Source organism: Vicia villosa, linkage group LG1, assembly GCF_029867415.1.
Source record: "Vicia villosa cultivar HV-30 ecotype Madison, WI linkage group LG1, Vvil1.0, whole genome shotgun sequence".
In the NCBI taxonomy this organism is placed as follows: Eukaryota; Viridiplantae; Streptophyta; class Magnoliopsida; order Fabales; family Fabaceae; genus Vicia; species Vicia villosa.
In genome coordinates, this window is record NC_081180.1 from 41,438,704 (window position 1) to 41,457,089 (window position 18,386).

An 18,386-nucleotide genomic window follows, 5' to 3' on the forward strand; every position below is an offset into this window, starting at 1 on the left:
TTTTTATTAAAATAAATAAATAAGTGAAGCTAGAAAAACTATGCATGAAGAGAGCAAGAGAAATTTATTTACCGTTAAATTTAATTTAATAATAAAATATAATTAATTTTTTTTGAAATAAAAAATATTTATAGTCAAATCTACAACTCATGATTTATGATTCATCCATCTCTCAAATCAATTTTTTTTAATAAATAATATATTTTTATTATTTATTTATCTTTTAAATATAAAGTTACAAAGATGTCAAATCAATAAAAACTCCTTGGGGCACAGTCCAATTCATTCCCTAATTTTTTTTATAGCTCTAATATCTAGTTTATTGAAACCACACAATATAAAAGTAATAAGTAATGATTTATTTTATAGTTGAATACAAAATACATGTCTGATATGGTTACAATTGCAAAAATTGAGGTTCACATCTAATTATAAAGTCATGTCCTTTTAAGTTGAAAGAAAAAATGATAAAGAATACAAACTGTGAAATATGTGTTTAATTTCATCTCAAATTTATTTCATAACTCAATCTCTACCTTGCAAATCTTCAATTTGTAGATGCTTCTAAATCCTCCCAAATTATATGTGGTCTCTGTTAAAGAAGTGAAAAAAATGAATAAATGAAATTAGATTAATATGGAAAATAACTTTGTATCATAAATTTATTTGGATAAGGAAAGAGTATTACTGCATATCAGAAGCATTAACATGAAATTTCTCTGCATAAGGAAATAGTATCATTGCTTATCAGATGATAAGCATTGACATGAAAGATTTCTCTGCATAATATGGAAAATCAGATGAACATCTAACAAAATCAGATGAACATCTAACAAAATCAGATGAACATCTTGCAAAATCAGATTTCACTGGTTTATTCTCACAAACGACATTTCTTCTGTGTAATCAAATCTACATAACAGTGATTAATGTAAATAGCAAATATAAATCATGGGAAAATAGTTGAATAGAGGAAAAATAGAAAGCATAACTCACAAATCGTTGCTGGTAACGCGTTGCCGCCAAAGCAGATCTACCACCGCAAAATCGCACACTATCGGAAACGCCACAGATCTACATTAAACACATGTTAATGGATCGAGATAGCAAAAAATTTATCGTAGTGTTTGAAGGACCAGATGCATAAAAAAATAGAGCAGTGTATACCAAATCCTAAAGATTAATGAAAAGAAATACTGATTTAGGATCTAAGGAATGGGTATTGAAAGAAAAAAAAATGGTGTGTGAGGGAGAAATGGAAATTGTTGGGAGTATTTGGGTGTGAGGTAGAAAAGAATAGTGATTTAGGGTCTGAGTTTGCAGAGAAAATGAAAAGTCTGAGCATGATATGGAAAAATATGAGCATGATAAGACATTGCAGGTTTTGAAAATGTAAAATAATATTAAAAGTTGAAAATAGATTATTTAAATAAATGTGTGACAAAGTAAACAGAAGTAAAGAAAACAAAAGTAGATTTGAGAAAAGAGAAAACAAAAGTAGATTTGAGAAAAGAGAGGGTGTACACGTGGATAGTCTTAGTGATCAGTATTTGTGAAAAGGGCAGATAAGTAATTGGTAGAACATCTATCTTTCTTATATGATAGATAACAATAACTAATCTTTTATAACAATTCTTTTCTTTCAAATTTTGATTATACCTAATATGATATTGAGATTGAACTATAAATAAGTCGAATAATTTCGCTGGACCTTAAAGGGTAGTCCTTAAAAATCAACTAGAATCGAGTATATAAATGGTGGGCGAGATGTTAGCCTAGAGGCAGTAGTCTCCTAAAGTACGACGAGAGGTTGCCTAATTGAACTAGGTTGCTTAAAGAAAATCACTTGTTAGGGTTTGAGTGTGCCACCCTTGATTTGTGCCACTTGTTAAACATGGCTTGCGAGGAAATAACAAACCCTAAAGAGCATTCTCCTCTCTATTACATGTTCTGGATCGAGGGGTTTAGAAAACTGCTCCTCGTCTCTCTGGCCCAAGGCCCACGAAATCTCCTGTATATTTCTAAATTCTAGAATGGAAAGAGATCATGAAATTTCCTAAAAACACACATAAGAGCTCTTCACAAACCTTATGTGGGCGAACTCTCTACATAACTCAAACCTCCAAAACCTCAGATGGCCCTACAAAAATAGGGATACCATATGTCGGTTGCCACATTCACCGTCTTCAACATGGTAGCATAACGAGGCGCCGGAACATCTCCCAACACAAAAATACAAGTTTGCACAATAGCAGAAGGGTTTTTTTGGGATATAAAACGCGTGTTGATTGACCTTGGAAGCTCAACAGATGTCTTGTTTGGAATACATTTGAGAAAATTTGGCTAGATCGAGATGACATCCAGATGTTTCGAGGTTCCCTAGTCGGGTTCTCTAGTGAGCACGTGTAGGTGAAAGACCACATAATGTAACGCCCTGGATTTCCGCTTACCCCGCGGGGCTTCCGGCCTACCAAGCATGTCACTAGCTTAATCAATAATCCCTCTAGGTCCGCTTACCAACTGCCCAGGAAATATTGTTTTTGCCTCCCGCGGGAATCGAACCATGTACCTAGGGGTTAAGTACATATTCATAACAATTCTTGCTACCACTTGAGCTAAGTAGCTCAATCGGTAGCAGGAATTGCTATGAATATGTACTTAACCCCTAGGTACATGGTTCGATTTCTGCGGGAGGCAAAAACAATATTTCCTGGGCAGCCGGTAAGCGGACCTAGGGGGGATTATTGATTAAGCTGGTGACATGCTTGGTAGGCCGGAAGCCCCGCGGGGTAAGCGGAAATCTAGGGTGTTACACATAACGCTTAAACAATGTTTGAACTGAACGAGAACGCGAAGACAATTAAGGTCAAGTATCTTGTAGTAGAGGCGCATTCGCCATACAACATCATCACGGTAAGCTCGTCTTCAACCTATTGGGGGCCTCCATTTCAACCTTGCATCTGACATGAAATATTTACTACCTAACAGGCAAGTTAGGATAATTCATGAGGATCAAACAATTGTCATAAAATGCTACCAAAGCAGTCTAAAAAAAGGGTAGGGAGGACCGCAACCACAATTCTACAGCCAGGCGAGCATGGGATATAGACATTGCAAATTTAGATCACATGATATAACTAGAGAAGGAAAGACTAACTCCCATAAAGGATCTAAAGGAGGCCTGAATTGGTCCATGAGATTTTCAAGTCACTAAATTGGGTATCTCTTTATCTTAAGCAAAAGAAGAGGAAATGATCATCTCGCTGAGAAGGAACATTAACTTGTTCTCCTAGACATTCGTCAACATGCCAGGTATAGATTCCATAGTTGTTTGTCATCGCCTCGCCATCGACTCCATGGTGAAATCCATGTCCAAAAAAAGCATAAAATGGGTGAGGAAAAGTGGGTGGCGATTGATGAAGAAGTGAAGAAGTTAAGGAGTCGGGCCTCATAACTGAGATCAAATATCCCACTTGTTTGGCTAATGCGGTCTTGGTTCTGAAAGCATCAAACATATATAAAATGAGCGAAGATTTCACTAAATAAACGCATTGTCTTAAGGATTCATACATATTGCCCAACATTGACCGACTGATTGATGAGTCCTTAAGCTATAAGACTTTGACCTTCATGGACACTTACTATATCTACAATCAGATAAATATGGATCCTTTTGATGCGCCCAAAATTTCGTTCAAGTCCAACCATGGAAATTAGTACTACAATGTCATGCCTTTCGAACAGAATGACGCATACGCATCTTATTAGATGCTAATAGATGCAGTATTCTCAGAGCATGTGGGGTGAAACCTCGAGGTCTACATCGATGATATGATTGTAAATACTTTAGAGGAGAAAGCCACTATGTACACTTAGAGGATATCTTGCAGTCATACAAAAGGTATAATATGCACCTAAACCATGCCAAGTGTTCTTTCGGCGTCCATGGCGAAAAGTTCTTAGGATTCATGTTAACCAAAAGGGAAATCAAGGCAAACCCTAATAAGTGTCAGACCATCATCTATGGAACCTTGTTTTGCAGGTAATATGTTTTTGTTTTGATGATGAAAACTATGAAGAACATGATGACAACTGTGAAGAACTGTAAAAGATCACAAAAGAAAGATAACGTAAACTTGAAGGCAACTATGAAAAACATTATGACAATTGTGAAGAACAAATGATATTCAACACAGTAAAGATGCAACAATTGTGTAAGTCAACTAATGCTCTTAAGGAATTAAAGATGCAAGCCATGAGTTTGACAAAAAGATTGACAAAGTTTCAGACATCAATACAGATTCACACAAAGACAAACAGACAAATTACATCTAAAGTCTCAAAAAAAAAAAAAACTCAAAGCAAGTGTGAACACAAAAGAATCTATTAAACAAGGTTTAGTGGAGTCATTCTCCAAATTTAATAAGTGAGTGAAACTTTTGTAAAAAAAAAGTTTTTTCTTTATAGAAGTAGATGTCTATAAGCACGCGCACTTAAAATAAAATTATAATGATAATATCTAATAGTTATTTATTAAAATAATATGTGTATATTATTTATTTTATTTTCATGTGTGACTTATGTATGTTATATATTTTGTAAATTGGTTTTATTAAAAATGTGAAAAATCTTACTAGCAATACTTCTAAGAGAGTAGAGAATGAAATCTAGTTAGGTGGAGTTTAAATTATAACTTCTATTTTTTTTCTTTCGCACTCTGATTCCTAGAGAAAAAGGGTCCAAGTAATCCAGAGTTTGTGCTGAGAAGTATGAGCATTAGCCAAACATTGTTCCCACTAAAAAATTAAATCCGGTATTTCTCAGATTGCGTCCTTAGCAGGATTAGAACTTGTATTTAAGACCATAAGTAATTTTTTTAATTTATTATTTATTAAAATCAAAGTCATTATTTATGTGATTTAAACCAAGTTGAATCAAATTCTTAATTTTTAATTAATTAATTAGAATCACATAAACTAAATTTTGAATCTCAATCGGTAAATATCCATATTTAATATCCAACACGATTTGAATGAGATTATCTATGAAAAAACAAATGAAAAAGCAAAATATACTATATAATGTCAAAATAAAAAATAAAAAATAAATCAAATATGTATTTTTAATGCTACCTTTAATGCAAAACATTATTCATGCATAATATATGATAGTTTGTTATAACCAACTTATTTAATATGTATGATGGTAACAAATTTTTCATACATTTTCATGTATTAACCATGACCTTTAGAGTTATATATTTAATGTATTAATCATTTTCATTATATGTATTTTGTATCTTTAATCAACTTTTTTAACGTTGAAGTGTTAATTACGTAAGGTTATCCCGCACCGTAAAAGAGATCGGAACTACCGTTCAACATCATCCGTTCACTAACTATATTCATTTCTAATTATCGAACAAATTATTATTATTATTATTATTATTATTATTATTATTATTATTATTATTATTATTATTATTATTATTATTATTATTATTATCCAATTGTTATTTAATAAAATAATATGTATATAATATTTATTTTGTTTTCATGTTTGACTTATGTATGTTGTATATATTTTGTAATTGATTTTATTAAAAATGTGAAAATTCTTACTAGCAATACTTCTAGGTGCGTAGAGAATAAATATAGTTGAATCAAATTTTAATCGGGACTTGTATTTATGACCATAAGAAAATTTCTAATTTATTATATATTAAAATCAAAATTATTAGTTATGTGATTTAAATCAATTAGTAGTGTTTTAAAAACGGATCAATCATCAAATCATAGAGGAAGGTAATGTGTCACTTGTTCCTGGTTGAACTACTGAGTTACTGGTCGAATCGCATGACTAAATTGGATTAAATCGGATAACTCAGTTAAATAAACAGGTCTCTATTGCAATACTATATATTTATTAAATCGGTCAAACCGGGTGACTTAGTCTCTACAAAATATCAGAACACCTACAAAATTTTACAATTTTAAAATATCATAATTTCACATGTTTATTTTTTACATTCAAATTCTAAATGTAATCATCACTCACAACAAAATAATACAAAATATAAATTTAAATAAATTTTAAACCAAGTCTAATTGCAAATAGGAAAAAAGTTATTCCAAATAAGATTTGTATAAAGTCTAATTATATTTTAATTATATTTTTTATTAAAAAAATCATGAAAACGCCGTCGTTTTGTGCGGAAAAAAAAGAGTATGCATTTGAACCACCAGTTTTCTAAAACCGTTGGTTCACCGGTTTTTTCTAGTTTTGGCCGGTTCTCACCGGCTCAATAGCATATCCGGTCCAACAATCAGACCAGACTAGTGACCCCTCCGCTTCCCGGTCTGACCGACCGGTTCGGTCCGATTTTTAAAACACTGCCAATTAGAATAAAATTCTCAAATAGTCCATATTTAATATCCAACACGCTGTAACACCCCATATAATATACATCTAGAAAACACATTATGCGTAATGTTAATTGGTATTGATACGACACAAGTGCCTAACGCCATCTTTGTATATATGACACATGATATACAAGACTGCCTAATCGAAAACTAAGATCTATGTACAATATTCTCATTTGCACATAATCCACAGCAGAAGATCACGATAACAAAAGTCTTCAAAACATTATCAGACAAGTTTGTCCTTGCCTTTAACCTGCAAAGAATCACCAGAAAAATAACAATGATAATGGGGACGAGATAATAATCTTAGTAAGTTTCCCTATCTTATGAGTTCACTTGACTCTATAGAGATGTCTTATCGATTTCTTAACTTAAGACATTCAACTTCATTCTACATGTGTACACTTAGGGTCTGTTTAGTAAAAATAGCGGTTGACTGATAAACTAGCTGATAGCTTATAGCTTATGACTGATGACTAGTGACTTATAGCTTATAGCGGATGATTGAGACTGATAGCTTATAAGTTAATTGAAGTGTTTGGTAAAATTAGCGGTTCAAGTAACTTATAAATGTAAAATGACATAAAAGATATTTAATATATATTTATTTTATTTTAAATTAAAATAAATTATAAGGGTTAAAAAAGGATTTTATTAAAATAATAAGGATAAAAAAGAAAGAAAAAATAATAAGCTATAAGACATAAGCTAAAACGCTATTTGAAATAGCGTCTGGAAAATAAGCTATAAGCTAGTAAAATAAGCTATAAGCTCGTAATGAAAAGAGCGTTACCAAACGGTTCTAAATTATCATATGAGCTTATAAGACATAAGACATAAGCTATAAGCTCGAAAATATGACTTACCAAACAGAGCCGTAACATAATAGAACTAAGACTTAAGCATATAAGGGAATTTACGTTTCGTATGGAAACATGTAAACATAAGTTCATCAACTCAATAAATCACCATCAGGAAATGTACCAAAGCATCTTTCTCTAGTCGATCCTATGTCTCGGACTATGGACAGGAGTCATGAATATTTGTAGTATGATTAGACTTTCTTATGGATTCAGATTCTCCATGAGACTCGAACTCAATGTAAGAATCGTCACTCGTACGGGACTCGAACCAACTTTGAGTATCTTTCCTCGTATGAGACTATAACCCACTTTGAAGTTCACTTCTCTATGAGACTCAAACCCACTTCTGAGCCATCTCTCCACTATGGGACTCGAACCCCACTCATGAGGCAATATTTTCTCTATGGGACTGGAACCCACTAATGGGACTCACACCGAGGCACCTCTTATATTCGAGTATTGCAACCTAAGTTATTTACCATAACCTAAGTTATCTTTCTAATTTCATTCACCTAGCTACAACTCTAGGTTTTATTCTCACTTTTGATCATGGAATTATTTATTCATTAGTCATTTAGCATATAATCATCATATCACAAATATGCATAATAATTCATAACCAATATTAGAATCATAATCATAATCGAAACACAAGAAAACAAAACATAGTATAGTTCATAATCAATTGGACAAAGGTTCCTCATTGATAAGTGTCAAATTGTAGTTATTCTTGTATATAGTTTTGCGGCATTTATCGTCTCCTTTTCCTTAACTTGTGTGTGAATTCACATGTTTTAGTTAGATTTGCACATATTGTGTATAATTTGTGTTTTTGATTTATATGTGTATCGTTTGATAGTTTTCTATTTATTTTGTAGATATTGATGCGTATTTGGAGCATGGGCAATAAAGTGTCAAAGACACTGTTTCTAACGCGCGGTTTTGAGCAACTCATCAACGGATACGGCTAAAAACGAATATGAGAAAAATCATCAATTTGGTTGATATTTATTCATTTTTAGATAGGAAATTAAATAAGCTTTCCAACGCTTCGAATCTGGCGCAAACCGAAGTTACGATTCTCAAGTTATCACAAAAACACTAGTGCTGATTTTTTCATGACAACACAGATCGCGCGAAGCGCCCTCTGCGGGCGCGATGCGTGTCCTGCGACTTTGGAAATCATTAAATAGGGGGAAACACATTTTGTAGGTATGATTTGGGTATATTTGAGTCCCAACACCATCCAACTCATTTTTTGGTAGAGAGGCTTAGAAACATCAAATGGGATTGCATCTTGATGATCGGAGGTGGGTTTGCTTTAATCGAAGTGACAAACCAAGCGATTCTTGTTCATCTTCTTCTTTCTTATCTTTGTACCCAGGATTTTGTATGTAAGTATACTTTGTTTTGTATGTAATTTATTACTCATGTTGTTGAATGAAACTCATTTTACAAATCAATGTTGATGTTTGCTTTCTTTATTTGGGTTTGCGTTGTTGCAGAAATGGACGGTTCGAATCCGGATTTAGGATGAAAATATATTGGTTTTTAATTGTAGAGATAGATTAAGACTTAGTATTCACTTGTGTATCAGAGCTTAATGCTTTTGTGTTGCGTTGAGAGATCGCCTCCGCGAGCGATACGGTTGATATCTCACTTTGCGTTAGACATAACCTCTATGTGAGTGATACGTGATAATATTGACGAGTGATTTAACTTAAGTACAATTGAATAGGAAGTTTAAGTATTTGATAGGGTAGATAAATGCAAACTTGAAGATGAGTGTTAATATTTAATATTAAAATGTCAATATAGAAATAGTATGTAAATATAGCATAGAGTATTCTAAAATATTCTCTTGGTATAACATACTAGCCTACTAGGTAGATTATTCCCTAGCATAATGATACTCTTTATTATATAATTGCCTATAGAATAGAATTTCCGTGGTGCAGACTAAATACACATTTATACCAAATGCATCTTGTTTTTCTATTATTTTATCTCTTTCAATATACTTGCTTCAGTGTGAAAGAACTATGTCAAATATCTCCACAAGCTCTTTCGATCTCTCTTGTTCCTTTGGTTTCTACTATGTCTGGTGATGCCTTTTGACTTGCCACATAGCATAGGTTCTCTAGCAACCACAACAATGACCATAAAGACCCCATCCACACAATATATATAATATATAATAGGTAAATAAGGGTAATCATTGGAAAAACTCATAAATATACTTGTGCATTGTACAAAACCTACTTCACTTGAGAACAACAAAACTAACCTATGAATGAATGAATCCTTACTTGCTTGGTTGCATGAATTTCTTTTTTCTCAATAGCCTCCAAATCTTTGATGTCTTTGTTGTCTATTTCAAGTCTTTGATTTCCATTTATCTGCACAAGAAGTTCCTTCATTAAGTACTCTAAATGTTATGTGATAGAGACAAGTAGAATTGACTCATACAAGAACTTGTAACAAGAACTGTGTTAATTTCACAACACTTAATATCAAAATTTAACCTTCATCATTTCTTTATTATCAGTAAATATGATTTCATTTGTCACTTCTACGCCCTTTTGTTTCTGAATAGTAAGTAGCTTCTTTGCTATTAAAGCTTCAGCAGCAGCCCTGTGTCTCCTTCCACTGAGGTGGGAGTTCAAGGTTATCTCGCTCGTGGTTGTAACCAAACATAAAGCACAAGTCCACTCTTTCTGCATTTCCTTCGGTATAGAAGTAATCTGAGGAACGTCTCTATCAGTTCTATCACTCTCTGCTGTTCCTTTGGTTTCCACTGTGGCTGATGATGCATTATGACTTAGCCCAACTTTAGGCATGACAGGAATATCCTGCAACATCCAAATATTAGCATAGAGTCGAAGTACTTCATGTAAGACGGCCCAATATAATTAGAAGAATATGCATTTTTTTGAACATTTTTAACATATTTGAAAGAATATATATGGTTATTACTCATGCATACTAGAAAAAGGATAATTCAATCTGTTCGGAGAGAGAATATAAATGAAGTCTTACTTGCTTGGTAAAAGGAATTTCTTTTTTCTCAATAGCCTCCAAATCTCTGATGTCTAGGTGCTCAATTTGGAGACTTTCTCCATTTGTCTGCACAAGGCCAAGCTCCCTCATTAAACATGTAGAATTGATTTATACAAGAACTTGTAACATATCACAATTGACTCAACATCAAAAACTCTACCTTTAGCACATTTTTATCATCAGTAGCTATGATTTCATTTGCCACTTCTACATCAGGTCTACACATTGTATTCTACATTATCAACAAAAAGAAGAATTAGCTCAACTTTTCAACTCAATGCAGATATAAAGACAAATCACATACACATACATGCTTCCCTGCATAATTCTTCTAGAGTTATAGTATTTAGACATTTTTAGTCTAGTAATCTCAACTTTTTTATACACCATGTTGTGACATAGCTATTTACCTGGCTAGCAATGAGTTTCTCTAAGGCTTCAGTTCCATTTTCTCTCATATATCTCTCGGCATGCATTAAAAAGTCATCTTTCTCAATAAAACACTTCCTCCAGAAGTTATTAAACCTCCATTGGACTATTTGCAATTTCATGGGGCGAATACAGTTATTATAAACATAAGAAGCTCGTCCAAAGTCTGGTATGGTGAGCAAGAAGATGATCATTAGCTTAACGCACAGCCAGAGCCGAAACCTGATATGAAACATAGGAATGAAGTGGTTAAAAACTCCACTAGTCAGTCTTAAAAAAATCAAAAGGGAGTCAATTTGCAACTTTTTTCATCAAAAATTGCAACAGTAAAATTGCATATCTAAATTTTTTAGAGCAAAGAATTTACCATGGAAGAAGGCTCATAAAAGCATACTCAAAGAGATAAAGTAATGAAAGAAGTATCCAATATGAGATCAAATTCTTAGTTTCTGCATTGGAATCAGTCTCGAATGCTTGTACTGAGGCCCACCTGTCCAAAAACAGTAATCACAAAAAATCAATATGATGCGAAACAACAATCTAAAGGTAGAACACCTCTGAATAATTGTGTGTCTGTATCCGTGTCCAAAACCGGCAGTTGTGATTACGTTTTAATTTATTCATTTTTCAAATTATTAGCAGTGTTACCGTGTCATGTGTCAGTGTGGTTTTGGTGCTTCATAGTTAGTAACTTTTTGTAAGATGAAACACACAAAACAAGAACTTACATTGGATACACCAGAGCAGCAAGAGGCCTAGAAAATAGAAGCAAATAAAACAAATGTAATGTTGATTAGCATACCTTGAAGCTAATAATGTAAACATATATGAGAAATCATACAAGTGTTATATTTTCTCAACAAATTAAGTAAAGTGATGATAAAATGAGATAGAAGCATACCATGCAAAATGATGAGGGCATTTGAAAGACAGTTTGAGAAACCATGAAAAAACCATGTATCCGTGACTCAAAATCAACGATCATGTAAAAGGAAAGTGTGAAGAAGAAGCAACTAGGGGAGGAAGTAAGCTAGAACACCAACATGGACTAATCTATGTCAGAATTAGGTCAAATCAAACTCTCTTTTCTTTTTGAAAATTGTTACTACTCAATTTCCTAAGTATTTCACCATTTTATATGGATTAAAAATATAATAATTAAATGAAAATTAATACAAAAATGTAACTTACTCTCTCCGGTCTTAAATATAAGCAACAAAAAAAAATTCTATGGTCTTAAATATAAGCAAAAAAAATCAATATTTATTACATTCAATGTCATTATTTCAAATATACCCCTACAATTTTTTACATTTTAAATGTTTGCAACAATTTCCAAAGCAAAAAATAGGGGTAGAATTAGAAAGAGAGTAAGAATTAAATGCATTGAGACTGATAGGAAGTTAGTCCTACCAAGTCTATAAAACTAGGGTTTTAACAATAAAGAAGAAAGACATTAAAAATAAGCTAAAAAGTAGAGATAAAAATAACTTTGATTTCTTTGATTGATTCTCAAGTGTCAAAGACACTACATTATATAACATTCTTAATTTATACTAATAATATAAAAGCCCAAACACTACTAAAAGCCCAATAACAATCTTAATAGCTAATAATATAAATTCTATTATACCCCTCTATCATTGCCGTCGGGTTCACTTGAACCTTGTCCTCAAGGTTCTAGAATTAGCACTTAAAACCAACATCATTTTTTAACATCAAAAAGAAACTAATGGTGAAGATTTCATAACCAAATGTAGTGAGCCTTGTAATCTGAGAAGCACAAACCACAATACTTCTAATACACCAATATGCAGCAACTAGGATATGCTTAAAGGCAGTGATGTAGGCTGGTATTTTGTGTGAATTGTACTGAACTAGAAGTTCATGGAACTCTATGACACACTTCGTAACTGATCGGTCACCATTTTCATGTAATTTGCATCATGCATTCAGTCCATATCTATCAATCTGGTAACACTTTGGTGTGAGTTTCGTAGAAAAATGTTTAAGTTCTTGCTTTTTGTTTGTTTGATCTTTTCATGGTTGGTTTTATCTATTTAATTAAATTCTAGATGTTTTTTATGCCTTTTGGTTAGTTGTGTACAAGTTGCAGGTTTGAACAAAGCATCTTGAGTGCCAAAACATCAAGGAAGAAGGAAGAGCAAGAGAAAGATGAAAAATCACAAGTCTGGGGTCAAACACGGCCGGCCGTGCTTCAGCACACGGTCCGTGTCAGAGTACATAACCAATCCAATAGAAATTCCAGGGGGCCAACACGGCCGCCCGTGTGCCTGAGCACAGCCCGTGTTGGTGGCCAGCATCTGCCAATGGAAACTCCAGGGGGCCAACACGGCTGCCCGTGTGCCTGCGCACGGCCCGTGTTGGTATGCGCATGAATGATCATTATTTGGGTCTTGTGACACTCAAACTTATTCCAGGGGCACTTTTGACTTTGTACTACTAAAGGCTTGTATGGAGACTATTTAGGTTTATGTTCTAAGTTATTTTGGACACTTTTTGATCGTACGAAAGAATTCCAGAAGAGAGCAAGATAGAGTTATCAAGGTTGTGGAAGACGAAGAGATTCAACGGTGGACAGCATTGAAGATCAGAGTTCTCCTAATCTTTTGTAAATGTCTAAACTTTCTGATTTTGGTTTCTTGAATATTATGAGAGGCTAAACCCCCCAATGCCAGAGGGGTGTCCTTGATTTTTATTGTAATGACTATGATCTACGCATTTCTTTAATCAAGTATTCATGTTTTGAAATTTAATTGTTTAATGATTTTATGCTTGCTTTGTCGGACAAACAAGGTTTGATCTATGGTTAACGATCTGTAGGACTACGGTTGTTAAGGTTTTTAAACAATTAAATCTTAGGGTTATCACCTAGGACTAGGGATACAGTAAGGTTATTTGAATATTCTTGATCATTGATATCTTTGGTTCACAAACCTTTATTTCTAAGGACTTAGGCAATAGGATTTCAAACCAAATGGTTTTCACTAAGGACTTAGGAAAACATCCTTAAGAACAAATAGTGCACTTCATGAACTTGTTGAAGAGATCTGTTTTTACAAAGTCATTATAAGGCAAATCATACACCTACCCTGGCATTACTCTACCTTTATACTCAAAAATTCATCTCTATTTTCAGCTTATTTATTTTAACCCTTTTATTTCAATATAAGAAAAATACCCCTATGATATTTTGTTTAATTGACTCCTTATAATAATTTTGTATTTCCCACGCAATCCTCGTGATCGATACTTGGGGTAAAACCCATTATTACTACATCGGTGAAAATAGTACACTTGCTATTTTTCCGATCAGTAACCTTCAAGATGACATTTACTAGATCATTAAGCGTATCGAATCGTGGTTTTAGCGAGGTCGAATGCTCTTTTTCTTCCTTCTCAAGACAGCGATGAACGAATTGTTTTGAAAAACATGACAGAAAAAGTGATGGTGTTTGAATGACAATTTCATCCGGTGGTTTAGGTGGAATCGCAACAAAAACATATACACCGAATTTCTGTACCTTTGCAATCACAGGAAGTATGGTGTTCCCCTCAAAAACAGAAACAAGAATGATTCGACGGAGCCATGCCCGTGTGAAAGAATGTGGGATACTACCAAGTATGGTAAATCCCAAAAAGTGGCCTTTAGCATGATGCCTACGTAGGGGATTATGTTCGGCTACAGAGAGAAAATGACCTCATTGCATAAACCGTCCTCCTCCGACTCCAAGGCTTGAACAAACACATCAATTGCTTCAAGGTTCAAGTATGTTAGAGTGGTAATATTTCCTAACTCCTTAGGAATCTCCCCTGACAAACGATTAACAAGGAGCGAGATTGAAGTTAGTTCAATCGAACCCCATTCCTTTGGAATCAAATTATTTAGGTAGTTAATAGCAAAATCAACTACTTTGAGGTAATGGGGATTAACCAATTGAGGCGGAAACGTGCCGGGAAGGTTGTATCCCTTGAATTCCATCCTTACTACGTGACAGAAGGTGTCATTTTGAGAAGAGCAGTCACAAGCAATTCTGCTTTGGAATCCATCAGGTGGCTTTTTAGTTAAACCAAGCATTTGAATTTTACATGAATCACCATTATAAGACAGCAACAGTTCTGTCACTGATGGATTTAGCTTGTTTCTCATGTCATAAACATAAGCTTCTACTGCATTTTTCCTGTCCTTTGTTTCTTCCATCACGCGATCTTGCAAAGCCATTTCATACTCCTTCTCTACAGCTTTCTGGACTTCCACAGGTATCCTTGCTCCATAAACTAACTCTGCTATTGGAACACTTATTTTCTTAACCTTTTTCTTTGGAGCCTTGGTTTCATCAACATCCATTTGGGCAGGCTTATTTCCAGACTCAGGGACGCCATTTTCAACCCTAAGGTTATCAGCAGTACTAGGCTTTGCATCTTGCATATTAACATCAGCATCATTGTCATTGGAGGTGGGAGGTGCGGCAGCATCAGCATCCACCTTAGTAGTTTCTTTTGCCGATTGTTTGGAATCTGAAACCTCAACTTCTTCCTCTTCTAGGAGCGTTGCCAAGTCAACAGATGCAATTCCATGCAGATTCAAGCGAACTTTCACTTTAACTTTTGCCTTCTCGCTTTGTTTAGCTTCAAAAGGTCCAATGGTATATGTGTTGATCCTAGCAGGTGTTTGCAGCCCACTGACATCACTATATTGTGCATCTGGACCAGACCCTTCCCATGCTAGAGAGATTGAGAAAGGAGAGCTTTCATTGACCTGAAATTCTCACACTTTAAAAGTAGGACTAAGAATAGCACATTGCAATGCAGCTCCTTTGGCAACGCATTCACTGGCGTCCATTATCCTCCTTGGCTCCTTCTTGAAGAACTCAGTCAATATTTTGTTTATAGCTGGTACACGAGAACCTGAACCAATGACCTCAACCATATGTATATCATCAACTGAGAGTTCTGCTTCTGCAAGTGCCTTCTCCAAAGGTCCCTTGACACGCTCCAAAATCGGGAGACTCAACTCCTCAAACTCTTCACGCTTCAGGATACCCTTAACATCCTTCTCGTCCAACAAGCACTCAATGTTTAGAGGCACAATCGGATTTGCACTAAGCATCTTCTTCATCTTCTCACAATAAGCCCTAAGCCTCAAACAGGCTCTGGCATTCTAAAGCACATCAATTTTATACTCCTCCTTAAACTTCCCAGCAAAATGATTAAACAAAACCTCATCAAAATCCCTACCTCCAAGTGACCGGTCAAACGTATGAGCCAGCACTTTCAGCTTCCCCTTTTTGAACCCAGCAATGCACACCTGCATACTAGCATGCTCAATATCTACAAAGGCCACATTCAGCTGATCATTCTCAGGCAGATCCGTTTCATGAATCCCATACGCCAACACATTAGCAGTAGTCTCATGAAGCAACTGAAGCGGGTTCAACCCAGCAATAGTCGCAGCATCTAAAACAACCCTCCTCTGAAGATCAGTGAAATAAACCGGAATCGCAATACAACAATCATTAACTGCCTCATTAAGATTCTTCTCAGCAATCTCTTTCATATTCGACAACATCATCGCAAACACTTGCGTAGGCGTATATGCCCTAACTTCCCCCAAGTATCTCACCTGAATCAACGGATACCCATCCAGTCCTTTAGTAACATTATAAGGCAAAGACTTAAGATCACGCTGCAAATCAACATCCGAAAACTGCTTCCCAATAAGCCTCTTAATCTGAGAAATTGACGTATCAGTAGTGCGATTGAAAATACCATTGCTACTCAAATTGCGGTTGGAGAAGGAAGGGTTCCAATCGGATAAGAATCCACCTTCAACAAAAAGGGATTCTCTATCGACAGAACAGTTGTTTCGGAATTTAGGGTTTCCACGGATGTTTCCACTGTTGTTGGATCTTCCACCGCCCATGCTCTTGCTTCCGTTGAACAATCGCGGTTGTGGTTTGTGATTGAATCGCTGTTTATTGTCTTTCAATGGCGGTTTTGGAGTTTGTTTGGTTGATTTCTTGAAACGTGGGTGAGAGACATGGAAATATTTTGCAAAATCTCTTCTAATACGTGGACGATAGGTAGTTTCTGGACAGTGAATGATGTGGTGCTGCTGAAGATGTGAATGATGATGTGGTGAATATCCGTTATTCAAATACAATTTTGGGGATGATGAACCATGAGTGTAATAAGGTGTAAAAAGTTCCCACGGGAAAGTTGGAAATGAAGATGTGGTAGGAGATGTAAAAGAGGGGTTTGTGGGATAGGTAGGAGGAATACTCCATGGATGATATGAAGGTGTGTGATAATGATAATCCATAAGAGGATTTGAGTACATGATGAAAGCACCAATTGATAGGAAGTTAGTCCTACCAAGTCTATAGAACTAGGGTTTTAACAATAAAGAAGAAAGACATTAAAAATAAGCTAAAAAGTAGAGATAAAAATAACTTTGATTTCTTTGATTGATTCTCAAGTGTCAAAGACACTACATTATATAACATTCTTAATTGATACTAATAATATAAAAGCCCAAACACTACTAAAAGCCCAATAACAATCCTAATAGCTAATAATATAAATTCTATTATACCCCTCTATCAGAGACATTCTCCTTAAAGGGTGAGTTTTTTTGCAAATTTTCTTATATTTGAAACCGGATGTAGTATCTCATAAAGACTTTTCACTCTTATGCATTTAATGTTAAATATAATTATTTCTAATACAAATCATTAATAAAAAATTAAATTGAATCAAAAATAAAATAAAAAGTAAAAATCTTAAAGACAAAGTTTCTCCTTCTCTTTTATTTTACGTTATTTATTTTTTTCAATATATTGACTTAGTTTATAAGAAATTGTTCACACACTGAAATCATAGGTTCAACTTCCGCCGACAATGTAAAGATCTTTTAGGTTTAAAAATGACATGCTCTGACCTTGGTGAGTCCTCGGAACTCAACTCACCTATATTTTTCTTAATCTCTTAATTCATTCATTTTTTTAATATTTAAATGCAATTTTAGTTTTTTTTTTTAAGAAAATGAAGTTTATATCCCTCCATTTTAAAATTATGTTTTGTTTATTAATACTTTTTATTTTGTATTGATCCCTCATTGAAAGACCAACCATCAACTAATTCAAGACTTCTATTTCAAAGTTATTGAAAGGCAACCAGATATTCATGATCGAGAAGGTATATTCATAGAAAGGATTGACACATTCGCCAAATTCGTATAAATTCTCTTGTGTTCGTCAAGGGTGAGTATGCGTTAATTCGAAGAAGGGCCTACGTCCACAAAAGCCCTATCTAGGTTAACTTTCTGGGAAAAGATATAAGGAGTTGATGAGGTGATACGATGAATCCACGATTAATCCAGAAAGAGAAAACAAGGACTTGAGAGCAATTGTTTTGGGCTGACGAAAAAGCTAGTAAATCCGGTCCTGAGAAAACAATGATTCATCTAAACCGCCTGCAGCGTAGGCATACTACCCTAGGAAAGAGCATATGTGATCCAAAGTCAAGATACATCCAACGGGCCCCTATATTTCACGCTTCAAAGCTATTAGGTTGTTACAAATGC

The 18,386-nt window shown here is 34.4% G+C and overlaps 1 protein-coding gene and 1 pseudogene across 1 annotated transcript; both read right to left on the reverse strand.

Annotated features, from left to right (window-relative positions):
* Positions 1 to 906: 906 nt before the first annotated feature.
* Positions 907 to 11,737, reverse strand: LOC131620291 (uncharacterized). The gene is made up of 10 exons (XM_058891337.1): positions 11,682 to 11,737; positions 11,509 to 11,535; positions 11,148 to 11,270; positions 10,762 to 11,002; positions 10,498 to 10,583; positions 10,331 to 10,436; positions 9,817 to 10,143; positions 9,601 to 9,690; positions 997 to 1,074; positions 907 to 912 (listed from the first exon to the last, which is right to left on the reverse strand). The coding sequence occupies exons 1-10, from the start codon at positions 11,735 to 11,737 to the stop codon at positions 907 to 909; spliced, it is 1,140 nt and encodes a 379-aa protein (XP_058747320.1).
* Positions 11,738 to 14,483: 2,746 nt separating this feature from the next.
* On the reverse strand, positions 14,484 to 17,141 carry LOC131620357 (heat shock 70 kDa protein 15-like; annotated as a pseudogene).
* Positions 17,142 to 18,386: the final 1,245 nt, after the last annotated feature.